At 44.3% G+C, this 22,659-nt stretch overlaps 1 protein-coding gene and 1 long non-coding RNA gene across 14 annotated transcripts in view; one reads left to right on the top strand and one right to left on the bottom strand.

Moving 5' to 3' along the window:
* FRMD4A (FERM domain containing 4A) overlaps window positions 1–22,659 on the top strand; it is a 407,020-nt gene that overhangs the window by 351,229 nt on the left and 33,132 nt on the right. For all 13 annotated transcript variants that reach the window (XM_077935685.1, XM_028745665.2, XM_077935682.1 and 10 more), the window contains 3 exons: window positions 6,946–7,022; window positions 11,098–11,236; window positions 14,274–14,415. In XM_077935685.1, coding sequence (XP_077791811.1) covers window positions 6,946–7,022; window positions 11,098–11,236; window positions 14,274–14,415 — 358 coding nt within the window. The remainder of the gene's footprint in view (window positions 1–6,945; window positions 7,023–11,097; window positions 11,237–14,273; window positions 14,416–22,659) is intronic.
* Window positions 9,914–11,089, bottom strand: LOC144329122 (uncharacterized). Its single transcript, XR_013394531.1, has 3 exons — window positions 10,886–11,089; window positions 10,431–10,507; window positions 9,914–10,035 (listed from the first exon to the last, which is right to left on the bottom strand). It is a non-coding gene; the product is annotated as an uncharacterized LOC144329122 (long non-coding RNA).

Genomic DNA, 22,659 nt, shown 5'->3' with positions numbered 1-22,659 from the left:
TCACTTTTTTAAAAACCCAAAGGAAGTTTTTGCTTTCATTTTGAAACACAAAACAGTGCATGGTCAAAAACTGATTAGACAGTCTAAGGGCCAAGCATACACCAGAGACTGGCTCTCCCAACACTATCTTTTTTAATTGCTGCCAATTTGAATGGAGATGTCCATGGAGCAAACAGCAGCCTGCAAAAGTGGAGGGGACATTTTGGTCAGGAAACCAGGGTAGGGGAAGAAAGGATTAAACAGCCCTTCCTTCTTTGTCACATATTGTCAGGCCCTGTGACTGCATTTCATTAAAAACATAAAACATCAGGAGATCTGCACTTATCCTGCACTTTCTGCATGTGCTGTAGTGTGACCTTTAGTCATTTCTTAATGACATCATAAGAATAAGGAATAGCGGCCTCATGTTGAACTCCCAAGTAGACAAGTGGCCACACCAGATGAACCAGACCAAAATCAGCTGCTAGTGTCCTTCCCAGATAGTTTGCCTCAGGGAAGAAACTGTTGTTTAAAGAGACATGCTCCTCTTAGTTATGATGAACCACTTCCTGGCTGCATCGCCCAGAAGAAGCTTGCATGATCAACCACGTTATATCCAAGTTTACAAGAGGATACTGGATTCAGCCTCAGAAGCAAGTCCTGGGAGTCCATTGTCATGCTTGTGAAGCCGCCTGCTGCCGCCCTGTACATTTGAAGCACATTCAGTGCACATGACTTCTTTCTCAAAGAGTGCTGGGATCTGTAGTTTCCCCCTCACAGAGCTACAACTCCCAGCACCCTTAACAAACTATAGTTCCCAGGATTCTTTGGGGACAAGTTGGTAGTGCTAGGCAAGCTGCCTTTCAGGGAAACTTCTCCGCTGCTGTGGAGCTGCCCATTGGGGAACATCTGATAAGCTACCAAGGAACTCCAGGACTCCCCCAAACACACTTTGAAAACATCTGCACCCATTTTAACTGCATTAGTTTCCTGTTTTTGTTTGTGTGGTTTGTTTTAATCATGGGGAAATGCTTGCCTTGAACAAGGCTGGAGCATAAGGAGCTGCCTCGTACCGACTCACACCAGCAGTCCATCCAGCCCAGTGTGGTCTACACTGAGCGGCAGCATCTCTGCAGGGTTTCAGGCAATGTCCTCTCCCAGCCCTGCCTGGACATGCCATGGATGGAGCCTGGGATGGTTTGCCATGGAGCTTCAGCCCTTCCGTTCTGTCTCATTTTGGGGTGAAGCGTTTCATTTTTCCGAGGAATGGTGGGGTGGGGAGGGAGCCTAGCAAGCAGAATATTTTGTTTCCCCGCCAGCTTTAGCTGTGCCATGTGGGCAACTGCAGAGCCCAGGGGTGGGGGAGCTCAGCAGTCTTTGTTGTACTGAAAGCAAGACAGGCCCTTGGTAACTATTCCAAGCATCTGGAGTTTTATCTGGAGGGAGGGAATTTGCATGCCAGAGGGTCACAAGGTACTATATACTCTCTGTTCCTTCCTTCCCACTTCTCCAATCCCCTCTTCTGCACACAGGAACTGGAAGCTTTCACAATGCAAACATCTGGCATGTTTTGAATTACAGTGTCACTGCAATAGAGAGAGGACAAACTTGCTCTTATCTTTGTTGTTTGGACCTCTCCTCTCATTGTGGCAAATTGCTTAGGGCAAACCCAAAATAACTTGTGGCTAAACTTGTGAGTTAAAAGGTACAAGTGGCTCCATCTCCAATATAGTCCCAACATTGCCTGCATTAATGGGGGCTGAAATCTCACTGCTATCTTTGGAGCCTCTCCGAAAGCATTCATCTCAGAAACCTGATGGTTTACGATGGTGTCAGGGATTAATCAGTGACAGAGATAAAAGAGAAGGGCACATTTCAGTTTCCCATAATTTTGGTTTCACGCTTGGCGAGACTGCTGGAAATGTGGGAAACATCATTGTATGTTTGCTCCCATGCTATTACCAGAAATGTCATACACTAGAAAGGTGTACCTAGGTTGCTCCCATTTTGTGGAATGATATCCCTATGGAGGGATGTGGGTGGCGCTGTGGGTTAAACCACAGAGCCTAGGGCTTGCCGATCAGAAGGTTGGTGGTTTGAATCCCCGCGACGGGGTGAGTTCCCGTTGCTTGGTCCCTGCTCCTGCCAACCTAGCAGTTCAAAAGCAAGTCAGAGTGCAAGTGGATAAATAGGTACCGCTCCTGTGGGGAGGTAAACAGCGTTTCTGTGCGCTCCTCTGGTTTGCCAGAAGTGGCTACAGCTGCAGGGCAAACCTCAGTGTCAACAGCCAGGAAATGGCAAGGCAAACAGAAATGGTTTGCAAAAGGATCTCTTTGTCAGTGCTTGTCTGGTCTCCATAGGGAGGTGGAGGTGGAGGTAAAGGGACCCCTGACGATTTGGTCCTGTCGTGGATGACTCTGGGGTTGCGGCGCTCATCTCGATTTACTGGCCGAGGGAGCCAGCGTTCAGCTTCCAGGTCATGTGGCCAGCATGACTAAGTTGTTGAAATGGTGTGACTATTTGGATGTTTAAACTGTTGTTTTTTTACTAATTTTAATGCTTTAAAGTATATAGTGAACTATTTTGGGATTTTTATGTTTATAACTGAAAATTGGCAAGTAAGTTTTTTAAACAGCTAAATAGAACACAAGACCATAATAATTTTCTTGCTGAAGGAAACAAAGGTCTAATCCAGGTTGCCTTTTCTAACCTCAGCCAAATGTTTCTGGGAGCTCACAAGCAGGACATCTCCCCACCCCACTGACTGTGCCCAGTGCCTGGTATTCAAAGGTAGACTCCCTCCGGACATGGAGCTTTACATTTTACATTAGACTTTGTGACTAATGGTTGTTAAGCCCCATCTCTTCTCCATGAATTTGTCTAATCCCCTTTTAAGCATCTAAACTGGCAGCTGCGTCTTCTAGCAACCAATCCCACAGATTAACAGTTATGGCTATGCAAACACCACACATGAAAAGCACCCCTCATAAAAATATAAAAATATGCCATGGGAACTGTAGTTTGCTCTTTAGGGAGCTAAAATCTATAGTTCCCAGGATTCTTTGGGGAAATAGTGTGCTTTAAATGTCTGGTATGTACACAGCACACATTTTCCAGGAAAAGGTATTTTCCCACTCCCAAATCAAATTAATTGATTGACCAAAACTTCTGAGAGTAGGGAGGAATTACCTCTATCCCCTCCCAAACAATTCAGAAATCTACCATCATCTGTCATCATCGTGGAATCTAGACACATATAAAAAACACTGTGAAAATGCTTTTATAAAAAAAAAAATTGAAAAATATATTGAATTTGCCATAAGCTCACCATTGCCATCTAGTGTCACATTTGTATAATGCACTTAAAACATTATGTTTGCAGCTGTATGGATGAGTCCCATGTCTCCGCATAGCCATCTTTTTTTCTAAACCAAAAGCTTCAAAAACTTTAGCCTCCCTGCTCATCAGTCCTCTATTTGCCCCCCAAAACACTTCCGTCCAGGCCCACACACTTTGTATCCCACAACTAACCATCTGTGTACAGGCATCCCATAGCGAGACTTGATGACACCAGTTTTAGCTGCTCTACCTGGGACTGCAAAATGAGGGAGTGTTTTCAAGAAATGGAGAGGCAGCAATACATGGTTAGTTGGCTGTTGTACAGGCTTGTTTGGGCCTTTCTTCATAGGAGAAATATTGCACCCCCTTGAATGTTTTTAGGCTACAATCCTACATACCCTTACTAGAGAGCAAGCCCCCTTGAACTCAGTAGGATTGAATTCTGAATAGACATGCCTAGGGTTGCACTGTTAAGTCTCTGCAGTCATCTCTTTGGGAATGTGGAGATCCAGGGCAGGCTGAAGTCACCTGTGAGTGTGGACCGTGCATGTTTCATGAGTGTGCAACTCATTCCCAAATAAGTGTGCCTTAGCAAATAAGACAATAGCCTTCTGGAATGCTAAGAATGTGTACCTTTTCCTCAAGGGTAGACAGTCATTTTGGCATTTTGCTGACTCAGTGGCCAGCAAAGCAGGATGTATCAGTTGCATTCTTGCTGTTCACTGACTTTACAGTTGCTCAAGCAAATGGATTCTTTCATTTGTCATTCACTATCAAAGGGTTAAATAATCCAGAAGAGTGGAGGGGGCAGGGTAAGAGCAGCTTGTGAGTCAGGACCAGTTATTCAGTTTTGCTCCTTTTGTCTTTTGGCAAGTGACTTTGGCTTAGCCCACTTAGGAATCTACATTCCAAAGGCTTATCTGAGTTTCTTCATTGAAAAAAGCAAGGTGGTCTTTGAAGATCTTTGTCATTGTCTGTTTCTTACAGGGTAAGATTTGTGCCACCTATTCAGTGTGTTGTAATAAATGTGGAAGCAATTACTTTGGTAGCTTTTCAGAATACCTGTAATCCCATGATCACCCAGGCATTTCTATGATCTATGAAAAATGTTTCAGCACAAAGTAAGAAGAGAGCAAAATCTTATCTAGTCCAGCATCCTGTTTCTCACAGAGGCCACCAGATGTCTGCGGCAGCACTTATAAGCCCCAAGACTAAAATTATAAATTAATTTGTTATTTGCATGTAATCAAAGTTAAAATTGGAATTCTCTGTTTGACAGGATGGCCAGTGCATTGCTCTCTAAACTATCCCTGCTGCAAAGAAAGATAGAAAGATAAACAGATTGATTGATTTGAACAATGACCACAATCTAGCAAGACTTGTCTGTATTTAGAAAAAGTTTTGCAGACATTCATCTCTCTATAGCACACACACATATGCATGCTGGAGGAAGGGCATTATGATGATTCCTTTCTGTTGGGATTTGTGAGCTGCTTAGAGATTTCTGTTGAAATAGGAAGCCATATATAAATTAATTAAATAAATAAATACCCAGCACTCTAGGTTGCAGCTGACCTGCACTGTGTAAGCATTGCCAGAGAAATCCTTGGCAGCACAGTATGTTGTTGTTGTTGTTGTTTAGTCGTTTAGTTGTGTCCGACTCTTCATGACCCCCTGGACCAGAGCACGCCAGGCACTCCTGTCTTCCACTGCCTCCCGCAGTTTGGTCAAACTCATGCTGGTAGCTTTGAGAACACTATCCAACCATCCTGTCCCTTCTCCTTGTGCCCTCCATCGTTCCCAACATCAGGGTCTTTTCCAGAGAGTCTTCTCTTCTCATGAGGTGGCCAAAGTCTTGGTGCCTCAGCTTCACGATCTGTCCTTCCAGTGAGCACTCAGGGTTGATTTCCTTCAGAATGGAGAGGTTGGATTTTCTTGCAGTCCATGGGACTCTCAAGAGTCTCCTCCAGCACCATAATTCAAAAGCATCCATTCTTCGGCGATCAGCCTTCTTTATGGTCCAGCTCTCACTTCCATACATCACCACTGGGAAAACCATAGCTTTAACTCTACGGACCTTTGTCGGCAAGGTGATGTCTCTGCTTTTTAAGATGCTGTCTAGGTTTGTCATTGCTTTTCTCCCAAGAAGCAGGCGTCTCTTAATTTCGTGGCTGCTGTCACCATCTGCAGTGATCATGGAGCCCAAGAAAGTAAAATCTCTCACTGCCTCCATTTCTTCCCCTTCTATTTGCCAGGAAGTGATGGGACCAGTGGCCATGATCTTCGTTTTTTTGATGTTGAGCTTCAGACCATATTTTGCGCTCTCCTCTTTCACCCTCATTAAAAGGTTCTTTCATTCCTCCTCACTTTCTGCCATCAAGGTTGTGTCATCTGCATATCTGAGGTTGTTGATATTTCTTCCAGCAATCTTAATTCCGGCTAGGGATTCATCCAGCCCAGCCTTTTGCATGATGAATTCTGCATATAAGTTAAATAAGCAGGGAGACAATATACAGCCTTGTTGTACTCCTTTCCCAATTTTGAACCAATCAGTTGTTCCATATCCAGTTCTAACTGTAGCTTCTTGTCCCACATAGAGATTTCTCAGGAGACAGATGAGGTGATCAGGCACTCCCATTTCTTTAAGAACTTGCACAGTATGGCCTGCCCTGAAAGGGAAGCTCAGTCCATCTGTGTTTTCCATGTGCTCTTAACAGGTGATCCACAGGTGATCTACCATTGCCGATTGTCACCTTTATCCCACCAAGGAGATTCACAGCATAAGCAAGATTTCTGAGTGCATATTAATTTGCTGGATGGGGAAAGGAGAGCATAAATGTGGCAGGGTGCTGTGCATTCCAATTCATTCCCCATTCTGGTGCAGCTAATCCTGCACTATTTTTAAAAAGAAAAAAACAGACTGGAGAAAGTATGGACCCTTTTGGCCTCTGCTAAGGGGGATTTTCTGTTATGTTCATGTGTGCCAAAGAAAATGTATCTTGAGTCTATTTTCCAAACAACATGGGTCCAATCCAATCAAAATTAAGCGTCATTAATTTCAGTGCACTCAACTTTCTTTTAAATCAAGTGGTTGGTTTCAATTTCCTCTTGAAATCGTTGTCCGCCCACCTTGGAGATGCAGAGGCCCCTTGGCCCATTTCTCTCTCGCACACCGTTGCAAAGCTGCCCTTGGAGGGCGCGGCCTCGCCACGGAGCCCCTGAGCCGGCTGGCACCGGGAGAAAGGGCCGAGCAGAGTCCGGCTGCTCCGCCGGCCCCAACTCGGACTAGCCGGGTTTCTGAAGCCGGAGAAGCGCGGAGGCAGCGAGAGGCTTCTGAGGCGCGACTCTGCGCTGCTTCTCCCGGGGCGGGCGAGGCGCCTCCGCCCTCTTGCGCCTGGGCAGGCCCGGGGGACGAGGGCCAGTGGGGCGCCTCGGGACAAAGGGAAGCCGCGGGGACAAGGCAGGGCCGCCTGGCTGGCTGGCTGCGCGGAGCTGGGCGCCCCGGCGAGGCCGGCAGCCCCCGCAGCGGAGCCGGGAGGCAGCCCGTCGGGGCGCCGAGGAGGAGGAGCAGGAGGAGGAGGAGCCCAGGCGCCTCGCTCAGCGCGACCTCTTTCCGTCTCCCCGCAGATCTTCCAGTGGAGGCAGCTGGAGAACCTCTACTTCCGAGAGAAGAAGTTTTCCGTGGAAGTGCACGACCCTCGCAGGTAAGAGCCGGCGGCGGCGGAGGAGGAGGAGGGCCCGGGCTGGGGACTGGCTGCCTGCCTGCCGGGGCTCTTCCGAGCAGCCCCTTCGCCCGGCCCCGAGCGGGCAGCCTCCGGGCGCGTCGACGGCGCCGTCTTGCTTTTCAGCCTTCGCCTGGGATGGAAGGTGCTGGGAGCTGCTGCCGCCGAACTCTGGGGGATTCCCGGTGGAACCCCATAATATTCCACTTTCAGGCGCAGACACCCTCGATCTCAATGGTTCTTTATTGTGTTTGGTTTATTGCAGTAACAGGGAGGGGGAGAAAATACGTCTAGGCTTGATCCTTTCTGTTACTGTAACCCATGCTCTGTCCTTCACACCGTCTTTTCGTTGTTTAATATACTTATTTTTCATCTACTACAGTCCTCTGTAATGTTTGTGTTAGCTTGCGATCTTCACTCCTTTTACGCTGGTCCTCATTTTGCGTAACATAAGCAACTGCCCAGTACACAGAAAGCATAATTGTATGGTGTGTGTGTGTGTGTGTGTGGACTTCATTTTGCATAATCACTACTTTGGTCACTGCCGCTTTATGACAAGGTTTTCCCAGGACAAGCTGCTATCTGTAATACAACGTAAATATTTTGTGCAAATTGGTTCCTGCAGAACTAACCTTTCCCCCCTAAAACTTGGCAACTGAAAGCCAGGCTCTGTTCATAGTTCACAGTGTAACTGGAGTGCAGTAAATTTCAATTCTTTCAATTACAGTCTTTCATTTACACCCCCTTTTGCAAATCAGGTTTGTGCTTTTCTGCACAAATGACAGAATCTAGTGCTCCATTCCAGCACAGAGAGATCGGATGTGTGCTGCTGACAATTTATTTGCAAATTGGCAGCCTACAATCTTTTTCATGTTTACTGTACCTTGCCAAGATCTATACTCACGCAGGGTTTCAGTATTTCCACATTAGACACAATAGGCTCTAGATTAGAAATGTGGAAAGCAACAGTTGCCTGGCAGGTATATTTTAATTATATATTTTACATTATGACTAAGGTGCTGGTTCTTCAGAATATTAATTTGAGACACAGTTCACCAAGGCATTTTCCTCTGTAAGCTTGATTGAGTAAATGTAAAGAGCACAGCAGTTTCAGTTGCACAAGAGAAGTTCCAGGTTGACTGTTCCTCTTGTGAATAGCATTAAAAATGAGTGATAGCCCTGCAAACAGCTGATCTGTATACATAATTGGCAACTTCATTGATTTTACCACTTGCCGTCATCTAGGATCAGACCTTTGGGAAGTCAGCTTTATCTATAATAAACATCATATACATTGTAGAAATTTTCTGTTCTGAAACTGTTATTCTACTCTAGCTGCATGTAGTTACACTGAAATAGTCATCAAGCTGAATGAAAAAGCCAAACACCTGACATCTATCCATATATAGAACACTATTACTACTAATTTATGTTACGCTTGGGACCAGTTTTCCTATGAGGTCACCTTTGCTGCACAGATGCCACATAATATCTGCACCACATCTGTAAGAACTTGCTCATTTAGTGTGGCAGCAGTGACACTTTGGAACTCCCTGCCTATTGATATCAGGAGGCGCCTTCACTGCATTCTTTTCAGCGCTTCTTATTTAGACACGGCTAGCCAGATGTTTAGACAGTCCGCATGAGTTTTAATTTGTTTTAGCTTGTTCTGTTGTGGTTTTAACTTTATGTGTGTTTTAAATTATGGTTGCAATTTTTAATGTTTTATCTTTTTTGTAAACCGCTTTGATTTTTTCCCTACAATCTTGTGGTAAATACGTTTTATGAGATAAATACATAAATTAGTCTATCAATTTATATACAATGAGATTATTAAAACCCTGCTTTGTACCTAATGAAGAATTCTCTGTATCTCCTAAATCTGTCTGCTCTTTGATCAGCAGAAATACAGGAGCCTAGAAAAACGTAAGCTGTGGCACTGGGTTCTAGGTTCATATATCAAAGAGTATAATTCAAAAAGAAAAAATTCTAGTTCTTAGGGCTGCAAAAATAGGCTTGAGGGTGTGGGCGTAAGTTAGCGCTAGAATTGCCGAGTTGGAAGGGACCCCGAGGGTCCTATAGTCCAGCCCCCTGCAATGCAGGAATCCTTTTGCCCTTTGCTCAAACCCATGGTGCTGGGATTATGAGTCTCATGCTCCACTGACTGAGCTACTCTAGTTCCATATCCTGTTTCCGGTAATAGGCAACCTCAGGTCACGTAGAGTTCGCAAGCAGCAGGGCACAAAGGTGAGGGTCGTTGCCTGTTGCTGGTCTGGACACTGGGGGTACACTGCCTCTCCACATGGAGGTTCCATTTAGCTGGCAGGCCCATTGGTAGCTCAGCTCTCCGTCATGATCCTGTGCTCCTGTGATAAATCGCAGTGTCCCACAGGCAGAGGAGCCTGTGCCTGTTTGCCTATGTGCCAACGAAGTGCTGTCTTTGTGTGCAGAGTTTCGAGGTGCAGCCAAGGTCCAGAACCCTTTTGCACATGCAGCAACAGTTACATCTTAGGCTAGGGAGGAGGGAATAAGTTATACCACTCTTTTGGCATAAGAAGCGACTTGTGTACCTTGGCAGGTGCTAACTGAAATATTATTCAAATTATCTCACCAGCGTTTCCGGCTCCTGGACCCCTTTTTCCACACTGTCTGGTTCTTCCATTTTCCTGTCTTATCCACCCCTACTATAACCTCCACATTACCTTTTTAATTTATATATATATAATTTTTTCCATGTCTCCTGTGTCTTCATGTCTAATTTTCTTGGGAAACTCAAATGATCCAATTTGAGTTTAATGATCCGATTTGGTGCAAGGAATAAAGCTGAGACCATCCCAAATGTAACCGTTGTCATGCTGCAATGAAGAGCCAAGTCGGGGGTGGCAATGTTATTGCTGAATATGGGGGGGGGGTTCCCCCATCTCTACAATAGTTACTGGCTTAATTTCAACCTCATTTTGTCAACTGCCTTTTCCTTCATGGTAACTCTCCCCATCTGGAAAAAAGAAACAAAATGAGAGATAATTCCAAGCATTTACAGGTTAGAGCCCCAATCCTAAACTAATTTATAAGGGTGTCAGTCCTATTGAACACAGTGGGATTTATTTCTGAGTAAAAATGCTTAGGATTGCTGTGTTGACATTCAAATAAAATTAAAGTTTTGCTAAGTGGGCAACAAGATAGTCTAAATTCCAACTTTCCCAGAAGCCCACCCCTTTCCCCCTGTCACTCTCCCACTTACTGTAGAGTTTCCATGTAGGCACTATTAATTTTAAGTTTGTTATTTATTAAATTTCTATGCCACCCCTCATCTGAGGACCACAAGGCAGTTTACAATATAAAAACACAAAAATACATAACATAGTAAGAAACAAAAACATATGAGCCGACCTTTTCATAGAGAACTGCTGGAGAAGTTCAGTTGCTGCTTTGGAACTCTCTATCTGTCTGAAAAGCAGGGCAGAGACCTATGAAAACATCGAATCGACATTCTGTATTTCAGAAGCAAATAATTTTTATATGGTTATCCCATCAATGCAGAGTCATATGAACCATGTGTGTTGATAACAATACTTAATACACTATTGGCATCTAATGAATGCTAAATAGCAGAAAAATCAGCCCAACTTGAATTGAAACTCCATCTCAAATTTGTGAGAGACAAAGATACCTGGCTCTTTTAAAAGCAGAGCCTCACATGGCTGAAAACATGCTATTGGCAGTTTTAAAAATAACCGAGTACCTCATGACATAAATGCTGGAGCTCTGGCTTTGGTGCTCAGGCAGGCGGGTGGGAGGTTTAGTTCAGTTTTTGTCCTTGCTCATTGAGGTTCAATGAGACTTACCTCTGTGTAGACGAAGGTAATATTGCAGCCTAAATTACTCTCATCCCTGGTGTGGCTCGTTGTTTCAGTTGCTCAGAGATCCCCTATACCTATCCCCTTAACGGTTTTCTGCAAAATGATTGAATGCAGATCTTTTGGAGGCGGGTCAAGATTGGCTGCACTTCTCTTTTCAAGTTACAAGTGAATTGTTTGTTCTTTTCCTGCTCTCCCAGGGCATCTGTGACTAGAAGGACTTTTGGACACAGTGGCATTGCTGTGCACACGTGGTATGCCTGTCCTGCCTTGATAAAGTCCATCTGGGCTATGGCCATTAGCCAGCACCAATTCTACTTGGACAGAAAGCAGAGCAAAGTAAGATTTTTAATTTTTATTACATTCACAAAACAGGTGTTACATAAAGACTACGGTTATGCACAAATGAAAGTATATGCGCCAAATACAATCAGAAATCAAAATATATGTAGAAGTCTGGACACAACACCGCAGCTCCAGTAACACAGCAGACGTCTGGGCATGCCCCCGGAACTTCCTCTCCAGACCCTGCAGATCAGATTTTTGGGGCAAACGGGGCAAGGAGAGGAAACGGAAAGTCCCATTGCATGAGCAAAATCCTGGTTGCACAGCATTCGGTTCAATACCAATAAAGAAGCAAAAGGTTTCAATAGAAGGCTATATCTTTTTTATAAAATGATGATTCCAGTAATTTACAAATGAGGGCCATCTTTTCTTGATATCTAAAGCAACCATTTGATAACTAGTTCGGTTTCTCCAATGAATTTAAGAAGAACTTGGTGGGTCAGGCCAACAGCCTTCTAGTCAGCGGCAGAGCATGTCTCCACACCACCCGGGGTGGGTCAGTGTGCACGTGCGCATGCACACGCCAAGGGCAGCGTGAGGGGCGGGGGACATGGGAGCGACACCCGCTGGGAGGGGCATGGCCGTTGTATCCTCCTGGCACGAGGCTGGGATTGAAGAGCGCACAGTTGGTGCGTCCCCACACCGTCCCAGTACCTTGCTTGAATTCTAGTTCCAAATAAATATATCAAACTAAATAAATAATTTCTTCGGTTTCAGTAAGGCAGTTCTTACAAATACATGTACACTCTGCATTACGTCTTGTAGCAAATGGCCCTGCAACTTCCCTTCATGCTGAGACATGCATAAGAGACCTCTAAACACTCTGAACTCTTCCACCGCTGCTCATGGTCTGCTTTGCCTATCGTGGAAATTTACAGGGCACTGGGACTTTCTGAGGGAAGGCCCCAAGGCGCAGAATTCTTGCTGCATTAACTTCTTCCCAATACTGAGAACCATTTCTGGTCATGCAAGTTTTTAGAAACAATATGTCCATATGGACTTGCACAGATTCTCCTTAGATCATTTTTTCTTATGGACTTTCTTCAGCTTTATGATGCATTTTTTTACAATGGGTGTTGCTGACATGTCCTGGGTCCATTTCAAATAACAGAAGATGCCGTATTTTTTGCTCTATAAGACTCACTTTTTCCCTCCTAAAAAGTAAGGGGAAATGTGTGTGTGTCTTATGGAGAGAATGCAGGCTGCGCAGCTATCCCAGGAGCCAGAACAGCAAGAGGGATTGCTGCTTTCAACTAGAATATGACAAAGAAATGAGACTTCTTTGTTTAAAAGTGACCAGCACAACAGAGAGAAAGCTTTACAATATTTAGGCCGGCAGCTTCTGCCCCCTTTGATTCCACTGCAGGCCCTGGGAGCCCAGAGGGGACAGAATGCTGAGGATGAAGAGGATTCTCAGGCAGGTGACATGTGTCCTGTAAGGAAAATAAAAGTGCAAAAAGAGAAAAGAATCAAAAGCATGGAGGAAAGTATATCCATTCTCCTGCAAGTTAAAGCCATAGGAATGTCAAGAGTGCAGCCAACTCTGTATATGGTGTTTCTGAATGGCTGTGGTACTAAAATGTCTGGCAACAGATTGTTCAAGCTTTTTCTTTCTTCACAATTGCTGACTTCTGAAACTAGTTCTAAGGGCTATACAAGATGCTTAGTAAATGTTACAGTTATAGCACAAGGAGGAGGTGCTGCTTTTAAAAAAAATTGTAGGTTCTTTTGAGGTAGTTTTTGTTGTTGTTACAGATGTGTTTGATTATGAGGAGCAAACGGCAGACGCTATTTTTCTTTATGTCACTTGGGTGGCAGTTTAAGTAAAAGTGAGCATCAGGGAGTTTATTGTACAGATTTAACTGTATTGTTTTGGTGGATAAAAGGAATGTCCAGGAATGGGCTGCATACATATTTGATTATTGTGCTATAGTGGCAGGTTTGGTTATTGGACAGATAGAGTTGGCACAGTCCTTGGGTTGCTCCAAACTTTCTTCATCACTGATTCAGATTACAGTGGTACCTCGGTTTAAGAAGAGCCCTGTTTAAGAACTATTTGGTTTACGAACTCTGCAAAACCAGAAGTAGTGTCCAGGTTTGCAAACTTTAGCTCAGTGTAAGAATGGAATCTGAACGGTGGAAGGGCAGCGGTGGTGGGAGGCCTCATTAGAGAAAGCGTGCCTCGGTTTAAGAACAGTTTCGGTTTAAGAATGGACTTCAGGAACGGATTAAGTTTGTAAACCGAGGTACCACTGTACAAAGATGACCTCAGTGTATTGCTACCCTGTGACTAAGTCATAAGTTGTCTTTGCGGAATGCCTTGCTCACATTTGTCCATAAATGCAGGGGCTTTGGAGGACCCCATTCACGTGAGAACTCACGATGAATGGAGCCTCACTCTGGGGTCTGCTGCTTAGAAATTGCTTTGCAGTCTGTTGGTCTGTGACAAGTACAGTACAACATTATCATCAAACTGATGCTACTTAGTCCAGGATATAATCTTAAATAGAATATCATTAATACTGAAATCTCTTTAATTTTTAGTCACTTTTTAAAATTTAAAATTTAGTAACTTAGCTTTAAATTTTAAAGTAAGCCCATCATATGACATATCATAGTAAAGCTCATGAAGTTCTGAAAAGATCAACATTTTTAGTTTTGAAATATCTCAATTCTGGGCTGAATCATTAAGGTTTTTGTGTAGTCTGGCAAGGCCAAAATTGTCTTTGTTTTGGAATTCAATCCCTCATAACTTAACAATGGGATGAGATAAAAAAATAAAATAGATTTAAACTTAGTTTTGATCATTCAACAAGTGTACAAAATATTAAGAAAATTGGATGATATGAGGTAAAAAAATTTGGATCACTTGATATGGAATGACCTTCTACTTCTGCTCTTGCTTTTTTTGAAAGGTTGTCCTAAGTGGGTAGTTCACTTAATAGTGATTCTGGTAACAGGTGGAAATTCTTAAGATGGGGGTTTTGTCTGATGGTTGCTATACCACAGATTTCTGCTTTCTTTCCTCCAGTCCAAAATTCATGCAGCAAGAAGCCTGAGTGAGATTGCCATTGACCTGACTGAAACTGGAACTCTGAAGACCTCCAAACTAGCCAATATGGGAAGCAAAGGAAAGATCATCAGCGGCAGCAGTGGGAGCCTTTTATCATCAGGTATGTCCCTTGGTGTTGCAGAGTTAAAGGGAAGTGCAGATGGCAAGTAGTTTCTGGGCATTTGAGTCAAGTGTTTCGGACTGGAGTCATTGTTCATGTTGTGTAAAATGTTGAACTGCTTGCCGCATTTGGGAAGCCTAGATCAGGGATGTCCTCTCCCAAAGAAGCTAAACAACTCTGGGAAATCCACCCACCCACCCACCCCACGCATGCTCTTCCTCCCAACGACAATTAGTAGATCACTGCCAGTTTTTTTATACTGGGAGTAGATCACAGTCTCTTGGGAGTTGGACGTGCCTGGTATAGATTGTAGTTGTGAGATGGCAACAGGACCAGGAGCAGCTTCCCAGCAGTGTCTGCCTCTCCCAGGAGTGGTGGCCGTCTGCCAGAGTTGCCTCATTTTGTAGCGCTTGTTATGGGAGAATGCCTGCCAAAAGTGATGGCTCAGAGATCTTGTTTGCGTTTCAGCTACTGACACCAACCCTTGGTGTATATGACTTCTCAAAGCAACAGAAACCTCTACTCATATGGAACTTCCCCTTTTCTCTGCATGTCTGCTTCTATGAGCCTTGGATTTTCATTGCATATGGAGATAATTAATTTTTTCCTTTTTAAAAAATCACACTTACTTTTAAAGAACTGGGGCAAGGCCTGTTGCCCCCCCCCCCCCCAATTCAAGAAAAAGTACATCCCACCAAGAGTAAGAAAAAACATCACGATGGTGAACAGCATAAAGCCAACCATAAAACTAGATTTATAAACAAATCCTAGAACCATTAAAACATCAGTAATAACAACAGAAAAAACATAGTTCACTTTCTTTTTGGACATCCATGCCTCTGATCTATGCTCAGAGGCAGGCATGTTCTTGCCCAGCTGATGCACAAGTGCTTTTAGAAGCACATTTACAGGCACATTGTGGTGCTCACATGGGTCCTGTGAACTGACAGGTTTTTTGCAAATGTGCCTCCATTGGAGATGGATCAGGACCATAATTTTCTTTCCTAGTGGTCCTGGGCTTATTACATGTCTGTCTGAATAGAAAATCTTAGAATACCATTGATGCTGGCTGTAGACTGATCCACACTGGCCTTAAAACGGGCGCTATCAGCCTAGAAGGCAGCATCGCCTCACTCAAGAGCGGAAATACCAAATTGCCAAATACAGCAAGCCCACCTTGATTTCCCTCCATAACATGCCGTGGTGGAAATGCATGTCAATGGGCTCATCACACATTTCTCTTCCTCTGGTCCACATAATTGGCTGCTGTGAGAGGTTGTGTGACACGATGTGATAATGTCATGACATGTGTTTCTTGCTACAAATTATTGGGGGAGGAAGAAGACTAGGGGCTTCCCATTTTTGTGTGAAAATTTGTGGTGTTCTTCACATTCTGTTCATTCCTCAGCCTCTCACAAGTTGCCTTCATGAGCATGTTTCACATCTGGCTGCCAGTCTGGCTCCAAGCACCCTTTTGGCAAATCCAAGGATTCATACATTGCATTTTAGCCTTGGTTCATGTTATACAGAACTTGCTTTGATAATTTGTTAAAACAAAATTTTGAAAATAAAGTTTTTGATCAAAATGAAATACGATCTGAAAATCATGATCCTATGACACACACAGCTTTCCTGCGGGATAGATTCTGCAAACAAATTAGCAATGCCCCAGCCAGACAAATTCTGAGTGATTTTTGTCTGAACATAAGAGTTAAGTGGCAATAGATTCCAGTTTTACTATATTTTGTACAGAAAATCGATACTAGAATCGGTCCACAACCAACTGTCAGAATGTAAGAGGCTCTAAGTCTCCACTCGCCACTTTTTATCAAGGGAAGCCTTCCTGCTTTATTGAGAAGCCTAATGTGGAACACATGAGACAAAGGCTGGGCGGCAACCAGAGCCAAGAGTAGACGGTCTGTTTCTAATTCTGTGTCTGCCTGACTTAGCTTCATATTTTGTCCTGTCCACAAAATGGCAGTGGTTGTATTTCTGAAGGAAATTCTGTAGGGCACAATTCTTTGATATTCTCAAATGATATACGGTTCTGCAAGCGCAAAGTATTAGAATATTACAGGGGGTCTCGTATACGTACCTCCCTACACACACACACACACAGAGAGAGAGAGAGAGTGAGAGAGAGAAGTGTGGAAGATGTTTTACGGTCTTGTGAAAGATCTACAGTAATAGAAATATGCTGCACACGACTCCTGTTCTGCTTGTGATTATAGAGGGAAATGTGCCCACTGGGAGTACACCAGCTCACCAAAGGAATTTGTATTAACCATCAAAGATCAGCAAATCCTTAGAATCCTTGCATAGTTTCAAAATACACACTGGTCCTACCTTGGAAAAGTTCAGCAAAGAATTACACTTCCAAGGTACATTAGCAGAGTGGTACCAGAAGGGCTCCCACAAACACCCCTGCATTTTTAAAGAATCATTTGCTGGAATAGCAGTGGCTGCAGAGCTTCTGATTTAGTCTCCGGGGGGGGGGGGCATGTTTATTTGTTAAGCTTCCCCTCCCCCACCCTGGACTCTTTAAATTAGATAAGTGAAGCCCAGGAAATACTCAGTGTGTCCATCTGGAATTCCTGTGCTTGTGGGCAGCATTCCTGCATTTATAAAAGTTCCATAGCAGTTGCAGTGTTCCTTTTTTACGTGATTGCATTAACTTTGTGTCCTTGGGCAGAAGGTGGCATGATGGTGGCTGCGTGTCTTCAAACCTGCATTGCTCCCCAACCCCTAATGCAACTGGGTGGAGAGCAGGAAGCTGGCGAGAGACAATGAACTTTTTTTGCTACCTTCTTCCCTGTAACTCCTCTCCTAAAGTCATCATCTCCCAGCAGGGTTTATTTCCAGGTAGGGCAGGAGTAGGAGATCGTGGCACAGTACCAAGTTTGTCCTATGAGATGGCTTTCCCCAAACTATGCCCACCTTGCCCACACCTGACGGCCTATGTGGGGCAGGTAGAGATGTGGCTGGATCAGCTTCCCAACGGAGTTTTCTGACTGTGCAACCGATCCCTGCCAAAAGCAGAGCTGAACTCACTGCCCATAAGCTGAAGACTGGTGAGTTCAGAAGCCAGCAGGATCCCTGGGGGAACTGCTGGATCAGTGGCATGACTCAGTTTCCCGTGGTGGACTGTGCAAGAGACTTGGGTGGGTGTGCGGGACTGACAGGTAGGTTATCCTGCCCACCTGCCAAAATGAGCCCGTGGGGCTGGGGACAGAATCAGATAATGATCTGGTCAAAAACCTTCCTTATTCCTCAGCTATCTGGGGAGAGTGTTTGCAGAGGGGAAAGCAGTGGGTGGTAGAAAGTTCAGCACTCGCCAACAGACAGCCACTTTTGTGTTTGAAATCACCCAACCCTTTAGGCCACAATTGGTGCATTGAAAATGAAGGCCTGTTGCTATCATGACTCATTCTGCCCTGACATTGGCTAATTTCAGAGCTTAAAGTGCTGACTTTGTCATCTGACCCTGGCTTTCGGTTTGTGGGGTCATGGGTAGACTTGCTGGGTATTTGGGGGGCTGTTGTGCTCCCCAGAATTTAATGGCTTGATCAACAGAACGAAGGTGTCAAAAGTGAATTGTTGGTCTGTCTGCATGGAGCATGTACACTAGTGAAATGTAAGAGCCAAATTGCCTTCTGAACTTTAGTTCAACGAAGACCCACGTTTAAAGAGAAATGCCTGCAACTGCAACTGGCATTTGTATTGTGAAATTCATGGAATGGTTGATTTTGTGATGTGTTGTTCTCCCTCTTATAGGCCACTTTGAGATTAGTTTTTCCCTGTGGAAAGGTGGCATACAAAGAAAGTGAGGGTGATGATGTACATCTCCAGCTGTGTGTCCCACCGTGAAATACAACAGTGGAAATCTGATCCATTTGAATAATGCCACTTTCAAGTTTAAACACAGTAAAATAAACTCATATGCTCCATTCAAAAATTGTGGCACTGTGTGTGCGCACTTCCATTTAAACTTGGGCGCTTTTGTGCATGGTTTTAAAAGATAATTAATTTCTGAACTGGCTCGATAACTGTGGCTGTCTTTGCACATTGCAGCATATGGGGAAGACGTGCCAGGTGACCAGTGCTTCCTCCAAGCACGGTTTCTTCTGGTGGAGAGAGGTGGTTGTTCTCTCCTCTGCAAATGATGGTGGTGCGTCAGGTGCAAGCCCCTCCCCCTCCCCCCCCCCCCATGCAGCAGAAGCGCAGTGAGAGAAAACTCTAGGAATGTGGAGCCTGTCATTTCTCCCCCATGCAGGTGGGAAGTGGGAAGAGGATTCACTTTTGAGCAAAATTTACCTGCTTGAACAGAGTAACACCTTGCGCTGCATTTTGTTCAGTTCATTCAGCTGTGTGAGTGTGGCCGGGTAAACACATTCCTTGTATTTGCCAGAATGAGAAGAGTGTTTTATTGGTGAAGCTGGCATAGCTAGCTGTCCTGGTATTATTTGCAAATACAATTGCTACTCCTTGGCTATGCTCTTTGGGGTGCCATTTTTCAAAAATCTCCCATAAAGAAAACTATTCTGTGCTACGTTCCATAGTGAAGTGCATTAAATATGGAAAGTCTGAAGTTACATGTATTGCAGCTTTCTTTTTTATTCTTTGTTTTTACTCATGTACACACATGCACAACTCTTTAGAGAGTTAATGCAGGTTGAGGGTGTGATCCCTGTGTTAACATGCATGCCTCCTCCAGGAAGGACCTGATTATCCCCAAGTGCACATGCATGTTCTATAGCAGTCTGTGAAGAACTCTGTTGCTTAAGGTGTGTTCATATAATGTTCAGCTTTATGAGGAAAAGACCTGATATAATGCTTTTTATCTCTCACTGTATCTGACAGTTTGCTCTCATAGTCTACTAGTTCTTTTCTCCGTTGGATGGTCTGTGTAGGCCAAGTCCAGTGCTATTTGTTTACTTTTTAAATATACAACCCATAGTAACCTTAATCAGGAGACGGGGAAAGGGCTGGGGTGATAAATGACCAAGATAATAATAAAAGCCTTCATGTCTTCAGGAGGTATAAATACACGCCTACAAAAAAGGATGAACTTTGAGCTTTGTAAGAGTACAAAAATTGGAATTAAATAACTTAGCATTTGGGGGGTGTTGTTGTTGTTCCAAAAGGAGAATAAGGCAAAGCCAAAACATGAAATAGGAAAGTTGGGGCATGAAAGGGACTCTCATCATGTTTTCCCATTCTTTTTCTCTCTGGGTAGGTCATCATTTCTATATTTATATCTTGCAAATTTGCAAGAGCTCCTCAGTCATTGTTCATTCTCTCTAGATACACAGATTATATCAATTCATGACTACAATAAGACATTGTTACTGAGACAGTATTAATTCTCTCCAAAACAATGCAGGCTCTTGGCAGGGGTATTTCTGTGCTGGTGCTTCCAATAAGAAATGGAGTGGGAGTCCATGCTCTTCACAGTTCAACTTCTCTTACCTCTCTTAGCTTTGCTGTTGCCAATTTTTTGCATTAAGTTTAGCCTTAAAAGGTAAAGGGACCCCTGACCGTTAGGTCCAGTCGCGGACGACTCTGGGGTTGTGGCGCTCATCTCGCTTTATTGGCCAAGGGAGCCAGCGTACAGCTTCCGGGTCATGTGGCCAGCATGACTAAGCTGCATCTTGCAAAACCAGAGCAGCACACGGAAATGCCGTTTACCTTCCCGCCGGAGCAGTACCTATTTATCTACTTGCACTTTGTGCTTTCGAACCGCTAGATGGGCAGGAGCAGGGACCGAGCAACAGGAGCTCACTCGGTCGCGGGGATTCGAACCACCGACCTTCTGATCGGCAAGCCCAAGAGGCTCAGTGGTTTAGGCCACAGCGCCACCCATGTTTAAGTAAGTTTAGCCTTACTTAAGCATTAATCCATTCTCAGAAGCCAGGCTTTCCAAGCTGAGCACTAAGAGAAAAACCACTGATAATTTCCTATAACTCTATAATTGAAATCTTGAGTTACTTCTCAGTCGTGAACGCCCTGTGGAACACCCTCCCTTCAGATGTCAAGGAAATAAATGACCACCTGTCTTTTAGAAGACACCTGAAGTTTAGGGAGGTTTTAAAGGATTGATGTTTTTATTATGTTTTTAGATAATGTTGTAAGCTGCCCAGAGTGGGTAAACCCAGCCAGATGGGTGTGGTATAAATAATAAAATTATTATTATTATTATTATTACTCTCCATTGCCTTTTTTCAGAGGAACACGCTCCTGGTTTCTTCTTTTGATTTTTGCAGGTCAGCTACAAGATGTCAATTTGCTCCACCTTCTTAAGCAACAGGGATCTTGGACAATTCCTCCTCAAACTCACCTGCCTTATCTTTACCAAACAATAGCTTATTCCCTTAAATTTCATTCTCTGCAGTGGCTCAAAGAGGGCTGTACTACATGCTAGTTCACCAGCCCCACGGCTTTGCTCCAGGGGTCCTGTTGCCTGCCAGCTCCAGCTGCCAGCAAGGAAGGACTTGGCTCAGGCCCCATCAGCGCCAAACATGGAAAGCTTCCCCCACAGACTGCTGGGAAGTGTAGTTTGCTAAGGGGGCTGAGAAGTGTTAAGATACAGAGCTACGATTCCCAGAGATGCTTCCCAGGAAACATTGGGAACAACTCTTTGTAGCTGTTAAAGAGCCTCATGATGGAAGCACTGCCTTCTCTGCAGTACTTCTGTAAGTGTGCCAGCTTCCATTCTGACATGCCTTAAGCCTTCAGATGGGTCTTTCCTCCTCAGCAATAACTAGTGGGCGGTCTTTTCCCGTCACCACATCTTAGACATGCACTTCCTGTTGCTCTCCTCTGGAAGCATTTCAGTTGATGAATAGCAAACTTGTCCCGTCACCAAGGCGGCAGACAAGCAAAAAGAAGCTAATGAAGAACATTCACCTCACAGGATATTTCTATGCGTATCCTGTGCTGAGTAATTCCAGATGGGGGATAAGCCGTTATCTAGGCTGTTTGCTGTGGAGGATATCCTATTTGTTCCTCACTGCTGAGAGATAGTGGCTGCTTGTGGTCACTTTCTGTTGTTTGCTGACATCCTGAGGCAGTGAATCATGCCTGGCTTCTGGCAGGAGGGGACACACTATGCACCTTCCCTCCCCATCTGGGCTCCTCGGAGAATGTTCCGGATGGCCAGCTTTTGGCTGAGAGGCTGACCCTGGCAGCCAGGCCGATGAACGCAGCATGAGTAACAGCTGTATTAGGATATTCATTGTTTATGGCATTAGGCGTGTGGGTTATAAGCAAGAAGAATAACTGCATCAAAGGGATTGCACATCTGGACCCTAGTGATGTCATCTGGCGGCTGCTGCTGGGGGGGGGTCCCCCTCCTCACCGCCCCCTGCTTGGGCATTCGTTCAATCTGCTCGTTTCCTCTAACCGTATTCCTCGGAGGAATACTTGTTTCACCTGCTGCCTAAGCCTGTTCTCCTCCTTCCTCCATGCCTTTCCTTCCTCTCAGGATCGCTTCACGCAGACTTGTATTGGAAAAGAACTGCAGGCATCCCAATGTGCTAATAGCAGTATGGCTCTTATTCTGGCAAGCTTCTTTTATGTAGCTGTTTTTTCCTGGCTTCTGTCCTGTCTCTCATCCATCTAAGATAAGATTATTTTCTTCGCACAGCACTGGAATGGTTTATTCCGCTATATTGTTATAGATCAGTGGTTCCCAATTAGTTAATTACTGAGGACCCCCTATTTTTCAAAAGCCAAGCCATTAACCCCCTACTTTTGAAAATTTTGATAGCTGTATGGTAGTAACTGTATGCTAGCTGTATGGTAGTATGGTGCAAAGCAATTTTTTGAACAAAATGTGGGGTAGCCCCTAATAAGCAAAAGATTTTAGGTATACTAAAAAAGCAGACTAGGGCCAAGTGATATCTGGTTTTGAACATCATGATATATCGGCAGCTAAACGTTGTAATATTCCGATATATCACAATGTTTGAAATTGGAGATCAGGAGTGGGGATGAGGGCAGTGTTAGAAACTGAGATATGAAAGCTAAATGGCACCTTAAACTTGGACTATGGATGCCACAATGGAGTGTCTAGGCATGCTTTTTTATAACAAGAATACAAAACTGAAAATGAATGAACTGCTGCTAAAATCTTATGTGCATTTTTCACCTGGTCTAGTCTTCATCTGAAGACTGCAAAAAACAAAGCCATACACCCCCTGCCTGCTCCCCCAATATTCTTAGGAGGGTCCCTTCTCCAGTCTT

This window comes from Podarcis muralis, chromosome 10 (genome assembly GCF_964188315.1).
Source record: "Podarcis muralis chromosome 10, rPodMur119.hap1.1, whole genome shotgun sequence".
Lineage (NCBI taxonomy): Eukaryota > Metazoa > Chordata > Lepidosauria > Squamata > Lacertidae > Podarcis > Podarcis muralis.
This window is presented reverse-complemented; position numbering and strand designations above follow the sequence as displayed.